Raw genomic sequence first — 11,770 nt, forward strand, 5'->3', positions numbered from 1 at the left:
AGATATAGTAAAACAAAACTTATTATATCTTCTTTTATAATATAATTAGCGGCGACTCTCGTATTTACTTAGGTCTCCTATATATATCTATAAATAAGTTCTTTAGAATATAATCTAGTAATAAGCTAAAGATTAATAAAATCTTATCTAGCTTCGAGAAATAAGAGACTATAAACGAAGAAGGAGTCGAGATAGCCTATATCGCTATTATCTTAAAACCCCTTCTAGACTTACTCGACTACTTAATTTTTCTAGTAATACCTAAGCACTAGAATAAGAAAGAAAAGATATTTCTTATCTAGAGTTAAATTAATAGTATCGCGATTATAGATTAGAATACTCTAGTAACGAACCTTTAAGAGCTAAAGAAGCGCAATACTACTTAAGTAAAGATTAATATACTTATTAACGAAACTTAATATAAGTATCGCGTTACTAGTATATTCGACTTAGTCGAATATCTAAACAACACTTATTCTTAAGTATATCCCCTTAAGAGTCTCTTAGTAGAAAATAATATCGCTATAGTATAGAAGTTTAATATTTATATTAATATATCTAAAGATACTAAGCCTAATATAGTTTATAAAAATTTAAATAAAGAATAATCTAATAGTATTAAACTCGCTTATAGTAGCCTCGCTAGAATAGTTATTATTTATAAATCTTCTAGTATTAGTAAGATATATACTATAGGTAAAATAGGCCGTTCTTTTATTATTACTAATAAGGAAGATAGATATATTTTCGCTACTTTAAGCTCTAATAAGTCTATTAATACTCTCGCCTATTATTTTAACTTCTATACTACGTGCCAGATTCTTGGAAGTCCGATTTCCTTTCCCGAACTAGCGGGTGAGCTCGCCGCTCTAACTCACCTTCTGCGCACCCTGTCACACCGTTTCACACCCCCTGGCTCACCCTCTGGCTCACTGGTGCGCCCATGACTCACCCACCAGCGCACCCTGGCTCACCTCGGTCTTGCCAAGCCGCGTCGCCCAACGCAAGGCAGTCATTGGCATGTGTAATTGGTGTGGATTTTCCCATCACCTACCGCCTGCATCATAATTGTTCACCGGCTGGGAAGACCGGTTGACCATGAAATACTCTCATTCCTCATACCCACCTTGATGGAACCAGAGCTTCCCCTCCGCAATGGCACTTGAGCTCGCATCGTTGTCCAGCCAGACCGGCCGAACGGCCACAGAGGCTGGCTTGCTCAAGATCATTTGGTGGCCAAGGCGGATATCAAGGACACAAAGGATATGGCTGTTACTCGAATGAGTATGCTCTTTGACCTATGTCTACTTCTATTGGAAGTCGAACTGGAGCCGTGCTCCTGGAAAATTCGCTGTTCGGACGCCTTATGCGTAAGAACTTTTCCTGCAATGAGAGTTGCGAAAGCAAGACACATGTCGCCGCTCGGCCTTTCACGACACCTCGTGTTGGAGGCTTGGTAGAGTTGCTGCTGGATCTATACCGACTGCGAAGCGATTCTTTTGGTTCTACATCTCGGCTCGGCGATTAGGAAGAGGTTGTTTGGAACACTTGATACTTGAAGCTTTGGCAGGAGAAATCGGTATTGTCGCCACTAAATTTCTCGAACCGGAGAGCGTGTCCTATGCCATTGTCAGGTCGCTTTGTGGGCCAACACCAGGCATGGTGGGAAAAACTGGCTAAGCTATTCTAATTTGGTAATTGGTCAAAGAACGATGAAAGGCTGTTCCCGTTCGTGTGCCTCATGGGAGGAACTCATATTGTGCGGTGAAATTGATGTCCTGTGCCAATCAATTACATCTCCTTTCCTTTTTTACTTCTAAACTCAGATAAACCACTCTCGTGAGAAGGATAGAAATGAGTAATGTCCCATCGGAACATACGCCGGCCTGTGGATCCTTAATCCGTGCCGGACATGATGCTGTCGCCCTCGCCGTATCCTGGACAAAGGGCAGTGTGCTGCACATGACAGGCTTGTTCAGCTGGACAATTCGACCCTCAGAGGAATATTTTTGCTTCACGTCCATCCCTGTTGAGAGGCACTCAAGGGGTGCTGGTGGACGAAGGTTGGTGGATCAACTTTGGCCTTCTCCAGGTCGTTCTCCCCAATGCCCACCACATCCGCGCAGTGGAATTTGGTAACACAGCCCTTATGATCGGAGTGAAAACTATATCACGTAGTGTGATATGCATTCAACCTGGACAACAGGACCTATTGCCAAGTCGGTAAAGCCGTGGTGGGCTTACGGAAATGCTCCGGGAACCCTCCTTTGTGGTGGCGGGATGGTTATCTTTTGTCTTGCATGAACCCTTTTCACGCGAGAACCCTCCATTCGCAGGTCACGCGTGGCTCTTGGTGTCTCCTCTTGTCTCTCATCTGGTCACCATGCATGGCCTATAGCGTCTTGCGATAGAGCAGCAAGGATATTTGGACCCGCACCCGTTGTAACCGGTGGCTCACTTCGCGATCCCTCTTTGATTGCCTTTGCATGGTAAGAGCTGTCTCTTGGTGGAAAAGAGAGTGTATGACGATCCTTAACATCCACTAGGAGCAATTGGCAGGAATGGTGGGCTGCAAAGCTCATGCGGCCCTTGTCGTTAATGCTCCTCCATCCACTTCTGTCTGGATTGGACTCAGCCCGCCTGTTATTTACCAGATATTTCATTGCTAGGAACAAGATGAGCGAGAAAGGAGCTTGTCTTCCACAACCCTGCCATCATTCGAAGGTAGTCATCCCCCCTCTGACTCTCATCTTAATTCATACTTCTCTCCTAACCCCTGGGAGTTTATCACTTCTGGGCTCAAATCATACCTAAGATGGGATTTTTTGGTAACTCTGTCTCATCCGGCCATCGACTTCTCAGAAATTTAATCTTGAACTTTGCAATCTTCCTTTGTGGAATCCTCATCTATCTCATGTTCACGAGGGACGCCGTCAACACCTGGATATTGAGGTCGAAAATATACATGGTCCTACTCATTCTCTTTATTGTCATCCACCACCTTCAGAGAAATGCTTGATGAGGGCGGCGGTGGTGGGAGAGGATGGTTTTCACGCCGCCTGTGAGCTGAGGTCTAATACCATGTGGTTGTCTAGACTAGAGATCTACGCTATGCTATGAAGACTACTAAGGAGTTTTGCAACAATAATGATCTGCTCTGATTTTACTATATGGAGGTGATCCTGGAAGAGAGCAAAAGTGAGAATGTAAAGGGTGGCCGACGCATCGGATTGATCAAGAGCAGGTTCTAGCTTATTAGCAAACCGCAGTTGCTACATACGAAACCTCGAGGGCGTAAGCCTTTTACTCTAGTCCGCTTTTCTTCCACCTGCTAGCGTCCCACACGGGGTGCGCAACTGAGACAAGGCAAATTCAAACACCTTCTTCACCTTAACCAACGGGTTCATGTTTATTTGCAAGAGGACCACCTAGGCTACCCGGAGGCACAAGAAGGAGGCACACCTATGACAGTAGAACATCTAGGATCCGTCACTATCGTTCCACCGTCTAGGTGTGCTGCTGTCCACGGGTCCTACTACTCGCCGCATTTCTGTTGGGTTTATTGAACAAGGTTGTGGAGGCAACCATCACACAGCGTCAGTCGCGGCTCTTATTGGGTCATGGTCGTTACCAGCCCTTGTTTATGGTGTGCGACGAGGAGTCAGGTATACAGCGACTGATAGTCGCTATGTGGTTGAATTTGCTCCACACACACCATGGTGTGCTGCGGTGGATGTTTCTCTGTCTACCTGAGAGGCATCCCTGGCATGCAATATGAAGCGCCTTGGAAATAGAGAAAAACCACATTCACCCAGCCGTGATACGTACTTATCGAGATTTGACCATAAACAAGGAAGATATTCCAAATCTGCCTCTAGCTTCCCGCACTCTACTAATGCCTCCTCAACCAGGACTATGGCTCTAAATTTTCGACGTATTTGTGATTTGTTTGAGCGGCTGTCGCCCTCACAGAAGCCAGACGACCGTGACCGAGTCATTCAGTCATGGTTTCAGCAGCACAATCCGACCATTGTGCGACAAGGATTGGGTGCTCTGGCTCTGTTGTCATGCTTTTTTCCCGAGAAGAGGCCCGATCGAGTCTATGGCCTTCGTGAAGTAAAGCTGGAAGGCATCGTCGTGAAGGCCGCCGGTTTAGGTCATACACGCATCTCTGAACTACGACGCCTCCAAGAGAATCAGCGGATGGACTTTGCTTCTGCGGTTGAACGAGTCCTTGCAGCGACCGACGATGTCCACGAACATACCCACTCGTTATCTGTCATGGATGTGGACCAGACGTTGGACCGACTGGCAGCCACATGCCCGTTCTCTTCTCCTAAGCATCGAGCAATGATGGGAGAGGTCCCCCAAGATCCGATTGATGAGCTTATGAGCATCTTCAGACGACTACACAGCATGGAAGCGAAATGGCTCATCCGTCTGATATTGAAAGATTTGCAGCCAGCGGAGATGCCACCCGTGGTGATTCTCCAGCAGTTTCATTTCTTAATGCCTGACCTCTTCAGAACCCGCACCAACCTTATCGATGCGCTCGAGCTCCTCGACTGCGATATCATCCGGCGGATGCCGCTCTGCCCCACTCCAGACGTGGCAAAACAGCTCAGAGAGGAGGTATTACTTCAGATGCAGCCTCGGGCAGGCACGATGATTGCTCTGCAACCTTTTCAAAAAGCTCGCAGCCTCAAACACTGCCGTCGACTAGCCGGAAACAAAGAGATCAGTGTTGAGCGAAAGTATGACGGTGAATACTGTCAGATCCATGTGTCGATGGCCAACGGCGCCTCTCGTATTACCATATTCTCCAAGAGTGGACGGGATTCGACCATGGATCGAGAGGGGCTCCATGACACAATTCGGCAGTGTTTAGCCATTGGTACTACAGGCTGCAAATTTAGGCGACAATGCGTCCTCAGTGGAAAATTATTGATCTGGAACGACCGCACGCGTCGTATTATGCCGTTCTACAAGATCCGTCGCTATGTCTCCCGGGAAGGGCGCCAACTGGGATGTAGTCGGGATTCGCCTCCTTGCGAGGATGAACATCTGATGATCATGTTTTACGACCTTCTTATTCTCGACGACAATATGTGTGTTCATGAGCCGCACAATGTCCGACGTCGCAGGCTTTGGGCCACGGTCTATCGGATCCCCGGTCGAGCTGACATCGGTCACAGAGTGAAAATAGATCTGAGACTCGTCGACGGAGCCACTCGTCTCGGGGAAGAAATGACGTCGGCCATAGCTCGGGGCTGGGAAGGCTTGGTAGTTAAAGATTGCGAAGCTCCATACCTCTCAATTCACGGGGATGTGCAGCTAATCAAGCTGAAGAAAGATTACATTCCGGGTTTAGGCGACTCAGCCGATTTGGTAGTCGTGGGCGGCCGTTACGACACCAAAGAAATATGGGCGCAGAGCGAAAAAGGTATCCGGTGGACAACATTCTACTTGGCCTGCTTGAGCAACAAGGAGGCAGTGTTGCGTTTAGAGGCTAAACCCGTCTTTCAGATGGTAGCCAGTGTTACACGACCTTGCCTGTCGATGGCAGATGTTCGGCACCTGAATTGCTACGGTGCATCCCACCAAGTTCCTTTCGCGGAATACATCAGCCAGATGGAGGTTGAAATTGGATCCATGGCCCCCAGTCGACCAACTGAGCTGTTCATAGAACCAGCGGTCGTCGAAGTCGTAGGGGCTGGATTTGATCGTCCGGCGAATCAACGGTTCTTGACATTACGCTTCCCTCGAATCGTCAAGATTCATCGGGATCGGACATTCGAAGACTCGCTCGATTTTATCGAGTATCAGCGATTAGCTCAAGAAAGTATGGCTTGGCTGGCGGAAGAGGACGTTGGTGGACAACGACAGACATCTTATGCATCCTCATCGTTCCAAGGCGTAGAGTCTGTACGTTCAACTTCAACCCCAATCATAGACTCTGGAACAGGAAGAGGTGGCGATGATGAAAATGAGACCAATGAGGACGAGAATCCGGATGAAGTATCTCTTTCGGTAACTGGGCGTCGAGGTCAAATGACAAAGCGGCCTGGATCAGCGGAGCACTTCCCCAATTTGGCTGCATCTTGCAAGAAGATAAGAATTTTATCGACATCAAAGAGTGAAAAGGCACGACACGAGCGCGAGACAACCCCAATGACCGTTCAACAGACCACGAGCCAGATACTAGATACTAATGTTGGGGCAATATGCAATCCTCCTCCTGCTCTCGCCGCTCACGATGCGTCATTGGACGCGAGGGCGATGGCCAGTCCAGAACAGGAGTCTTCCATCCATGTGGGCTTCCGATTGTCTCTCAGAAATATTGCAACACCAATCCTTCTTGATGAGTCGTTGAGTGGAATATGGTCGGAATCTGGCCAGGAATTGTTAGGGTTATGCGTGAAGTGTCCTTTGCCGCTCACCTACAACAAACATATCGTTCTGGACCACCTTATCGGCCAACAAATGATGTCGGCTGGCGGTGAAGATCACATGATGGCTACTCATGTGGTCCTTGTACACTGGCCTTCAGTGGAGATGGTGCTGGCTGGGATCAACCCTTGGCTGCGTCGTCTGGAACACAACGAGCAGCTTTTCCTTCCCCCAACATGCTGGAATATCATCTTTCTAGAATGGAAAGCTCTTGGAGGTCTGAAAGAAGATCCAGCTGAGTCATCTCATATTCTTATGGATTTCATTCAAGGCTATATCGAGTGCAGGGGTGGCCGTCTAGATTTTTTTGGTCGGGCTCTTGGTGCGCCGAGATGTTCTAATGTATGACTTTTGATCCTAGATACAACTAGATCAAGCTTACGGGTTACTGGGCTGCACTATATGCATTGACTCCACAGTATGAATCTGTGTTTATCATCCCAAGTTCGTACCTTACCCTGGTTGCTGCTGCTCTTATATCAGGCTACCAAAAGTTTTGAGTCTAAGTTTCCGAAGAATGCTGGAGAATTTCGGCGCGCGTTTCGACCTCTGGCGGGTCATGCATTGTAGGGTAGTTCATAGCTGACTCCATGTTTCCGCCATGTGCTTTGCAGCCACGGCATCGCTTGATTTGGGTGGCGAGTCGTAAGTCTCGGACTGATCACTTGCTTCTCCTCCTCACGGCAATCCTGCTACGAAGTTCTTGCGTGAATATCACGAGACATAAGGCAATGGCCTACGTCTTCTGCTCAGCGTCTGTGAGAAATAGTATTTCATGGAGGGACATACCAGTTTAATACACAAGGACAGGATGATTCCTGCGACAAGAACCTGAACACCGGAAAGTGCCAAATCGAATATCGTAAAAGAATCGTCATGGTTGGTGATACTCTCGGCCTTTTCACTGTCGAGATATGTAGTTGATATTGCTTCCTAATCGCCTTTTATCAATGAAGGTGATTTCGATGGAAATGGTAGACTAAAAAGGAGGAAAGCTTACCATACCGAAACCTTTGAACGAGTTGAAAGTAGGGAGAAAGTAGAAACCAGCGTCAATGAATTCCATTATCTGGTTGCTCGCTCATGTACGGGACCACTTTGCTCTTGACAGATGTGCACTTTCCTTCTCCATGTGCCATGTTTCCCACTCCCCTGATACACCAATCCCCTCCAACTCTACTCTTTTTCTTCTTCTACCTTACAAAGTTGGCTTGGGCCCTTCATCTTTGTTAGTACTTGGAATGTCGGATGCATAGGCATAGTCAGAACCTATTGCTATCGCACAATGGAGGATGGTCCAGTAACCACCATCCTCCAAGAATAAGAGTCTAGTCTGCATCCAGAGAGGGCGAACCATTTCACCGTCGTCGAGCTTTGTGCCTTCTAAGCATTGACACCACTCTTCCGACCCACTTTTTCAAGAGTAAACTGAGTTTCAGAGCACTACCTGGATTTTGGACCAGGCTCAAGAGCCTCTTGCCATCTTGATCATTGAGATTCTCGAAGCCACGTAACCTGAAATGCCAGGGACGGTGTAATTGGATCGATACGTGCTACCCACGACGCAATGCATTCTCTAGGCAACAGCGTGCATTCCAGCAACGACTCCGGACTGTCGCTACTGGGGTCCAAGTGTGGGTCAGAGCAGGACGTGGTATTCCACAAGTTCCTACTGTCCGAATCGCCCTGGGAGCTCTAGGCGAGGCATTTGTGCTATTGGACTGCTCTCAGTCGTTGCATCAGATCAGAGCTCTCTCGCAAGGTTAGCCTTGTCTAACTATGGCAGAAACGATGTGAGACCTGTTGGTTGTTAACCAACAAGTGCTTGGTGGATCGTTTCTTGTTAAATATGAATGAAGTATGGAGAAGGAAGTTTGACAGAGCACAAATATTCGATTCAGTAGAGGATCATGGTGAGATATGTTCAAAGATTGATTATACAGATCAAATTAGCTAATAACAATGTGAAATCACAAAGACTTCGAGTTCGAATCGCTTTTACCTGGACAGGGCCCCAAATCTCTGACCTGTAAGCAAATTAGAAACATGTATTCCAGAGAATGTGACAACCACAATCCACCCTGGACGGTGTAAAGTCGTGTCGCATCTTCGCCGCTTTAAGCTGTGACAAACTCGATGAATAGAAAATCGACAGTGGCTGGTGCGTGCGATTTACCCTGTGTGTGGACCAATTCCCAGATGCTGCTCTTCAGGGATCGTAGCCCGCTAGCCTGTGCTGACGGTTTGCAGAACTTATACACCACGCTTGAGGACCATGGAAGTATAAAACCCGTCATAACCGTCGTAGGCCGTTTAGTTCTCTTGCTTCCTCTTCAAGAGATCCCGTTGCTCGAAACTGAAGCACCGAATGGCTCGCACAAAGCAGACTGTGAGTATAGACCCATCACTGTGGTGTATTATGTTCACCATTCCAGGCTCGTCATCGACGTCATCGTCCCTGGACTGGCGGAAAACAACCTCGAAAAGACCTCAAATCGAAAGCAGCGGGCAGACCACTGCTTACGGCTCGAAAGTCTGTGTTGACGACGGGCGGTGGTAAGTTTTCCATGACGAACCCCACCTTATGGCGTACTGACAGACGCACAGTCAAAAGGGCTCGGCGATACAGGCCTGGCACAGTTGCCCTTCGCGAGATACGACGTTATCAAGTCCGTTGAAGGTACTTCATATTTGCGCAATTTGGCTGATGCATATCAAGAAATCCGCCGATTTACTGATCCGGAAACTCCCCTTCCAGCGGCTTGTGAGAGAAATCGCGCAAGACTATATGCACGACGTACGATTTCAGTCTTCTGCCATCGGTGCCTTGCAAGAGTCTGTTGAAGCGTATCTTGTATCTCTTTTTGAAGATACAAATCTATGTGCGATACATGCCAAAAGGGTCACTATACAAAGTAAGGACATCCAACTAGCGCGTCGGCTTCGAGGAGAGCGATGTTAGGAGGAAAGGAGACGAAATCAGGGAAATGTCATTCTAAGTACTCGAGTTCGGTATCTTGAGGCAAGAGTTAAGATATAAACTGGATTCAAAAAATAACTACTGCTTCATTTACTCAATCGCTTCTTGTCTGCATCGGAGTGATAGTGCCATGGCCACCCTTTCATCACGAGACCACACCACAACTGTGTTCAGTTTTTTCTGCCATTCGTCTCAATTAACATACATGCGTTCTTCATGGCCTACTGGGCATATATTAGCGCCAAGTGTCGTCTCAAATTTTCGACCTTTGACAAATTTGGGTAGATCCGGGCAGATCAGTGTTCCTTCGCCCCGACACAATTCTCCGCCGCGATGAGAGTTGGCTCGAATCGATCTATCGCAGCAATGAGAGCCCTCAGCTCCGTCACCCAAGACATTGAATAAGGGATGGCCAGAGTCTCCCAGGTCCAAAATTCTGACCGACACCATGGACAGTTGACCTCAAAGACATCCTTCGAACCGAGGGTCAGCGCCGTGTCTGCGTACCCATCAGCGAGAGCTTGCTGGAGACACTCTGAGCACAACAAGGTACCGCAGTTGGTGACGTGGCGGTACTGGCTGTGGTTCGGATTACAGGACCGTACTGACCTTTGTGCAAATTGGCTGAGGTGGTTGCCAATCAACCGAATCACTTCCAGAGCGCCTCCCCTGTTCGATAGACTGGCAACTGCCATCTTGACGGTGACCAATTCTTGGCGCATATCCTGAAGCTCGCGGGCAGCCATCTTAAGCTGATCTCTGAAGGTGGCTGTGTCGCCCTCAGCGGCAACCAGGCGAGCGCTCATCTCTTGCTGCGCACTCTCGTTTTCGTCTTTTAACTTCAATATCCATTGCAAGAGTTTTGAGATTTTGTCGTTCTTTTCGGTCAAAGCTGCGGACTGAACTTTAATCTCGGATTGTTTCTGGTGTAGCTCTTGTCTCATTTCAGCCGTGGTGTCCTGTGACTCACAAATTTCGAGTTTGAGCAACTTGATTTCCCTCTGGTGTTTGGCAGTTTTCGACTCGGCTCGTCTTTTCAATCTCTCAAGTTGTTGTTCCACAGCCCGTCTTTTGCGCTTTTCTTCGCCTGCTTCATAATGGAACGAGTGTATTTCTGCCTTGGACTGGTCCTGCAGCTCTTCAAATCTCTGTCGCGACAACATGTCGGCATCTTGGTATCTTTCCCTGATGTGCTCTAATTCCTGCTTCAACTCCTCGACTTGTAGGCTTCTCTGCGAAAGTTCCTTCTCTACTGCCTGGAAATTCGCCCTAAGTTCGTTAATTTCGACCTGGTTCTTGGATATCGTGTCATTCTGCTCTCTCAAAAGCTGAGCCTTGCCCTGTTCTTCATGAATTGTTGAAGCAACAACCTGTTTCATCCTCTCGATCTTGGCCTCAAGTTGCTTGACCTTTTGGCGAGCCTTGAGGGATTTCCGCATGTGATCGTCCTTGCCCTCTTTGGCACGGACTTGCTCATAGGCCACCAATTGTTCCAATTCCCTAGCTCGTTCTCCTTGTTCGCTGATGGTGTGTTTTAGATTGGCATCCCGATCCTGAGCATGTGACTGCCATAGCAGGAGTTCGCCTCGTTGTCGTTCCAGCTCGTCGGCGTGCTCGCTTGCATTTTCCAATCTTTCCATCATCGTACGGAATAGCATGTCTAGCTTGCATTGGGTCTCATTGACCACAGAGGAGAATTCTTCGGCCATGGTAGTATGTCTGACGACGTGCTCCAAGCAACTTGTCAGTATTCAAAGTGTATGGACCTGGTGTTCAGGGGTCACGGTCACGCCAGGACGGCAGTACTAGAACCGAGATAAAATCTTGAGGATGAGGTATGGGAAGGGATAGAGATAGAGATGAAGGATGAGGAGGGCTGTTTATATGTCTGTATCTGTGCTGAAATTCTCCTCCTTCAACTCCAGGGTGGTCGTGACGCCCAGAATGTCACTGCCGCCTTACGTACCCATAGAGATGCAATGCCAAGGGGTCGACTTTCATCCACATTTACCCTTTCAATGGAACTTGGTTTTGCCGACTGTGAGCATGGCCACCACCCAGTCGTGAACCCTGTTCTTCCATGCACCTTATTCGTCTAGGGTAGTTCTCATCCACAGCTACTGTCATCTGGTTGCGGTCATGCTGGTCTCGGACCTGACTGGGTGCATGAGCTTTCGTTGCTCGTTTCAGGGTATTGAGATGGTTTTCTAGCGCTGTACACCCCTGAATGTCACTTCCCCAAGATAGACATCTTTTCGTGCTCACCTCTGCTGTTATACCGTCTCAAACTTCCTTACCTCAACAAGCTGGAAGGCTCATCAAAGTTTGAATGCCCCTGTA

The 11,770-nt window shown here is 47.9% G+C and overlaps 2 protein-coding genes across 2 annotated transcripts; one reads left to right on the forward strand and one right to left on the reverse strand.

Annotated features, from left to right (window-relative positions):
- Positions 1–3,915: 3,915 nt before the first annotated feature.
- Positions 3,916–6,798, forward strand: LTR84_010579 (uncharacterized protein; the record flags this gene model as incomplete). The annotated part of the gene is made up of 1 exon (XM_064854115.1): positions 3,916–6,798. The coding sequence occupies one exon, from the start codon at positions 3,916–3,918 to the stop codon at positions 6,796–6,798; it is 2,883 nt and encodes a 960-aa protein (XP_064700341.1).
- A 2,928-nt stretch (positions 6,799–9,726) lies between these two features.
- On the reverse strand, positions 9,727–11,139 carry LTR84_010580 (uncharacterized protein; the record flags this gene model as incomplete). The annotated part of the gene is made up of 1 exon (XM_064854116.1): positions 9,727–11,139. The coding sequence occupies one exon, from the start codon at positions 11,137–11,139 to the stop codon at positions 9,727–9,729; it is 1,413 nt and encodes a 470-aa protein (XP_064700342.1).
- Positions 11,140–11,770: the final 631 nt, after the last annotated feature.

This window comes from Exophiala bonariae (genome assembly GCF_035927105.1).
Source record: "Exophiala bonariae strain CCFEE 5792 chromosome Unknown scaffold_45, whole genome shotgun sequence".
Classification (NCBI taxonomy): domain Eukaryota; kingdom Fungi; phylum Ascomycota; class Eurotiomycetes; order Chaetothyriales; family Herpotrichiellaceae; genus Exophiala; species Exophiala bonariae.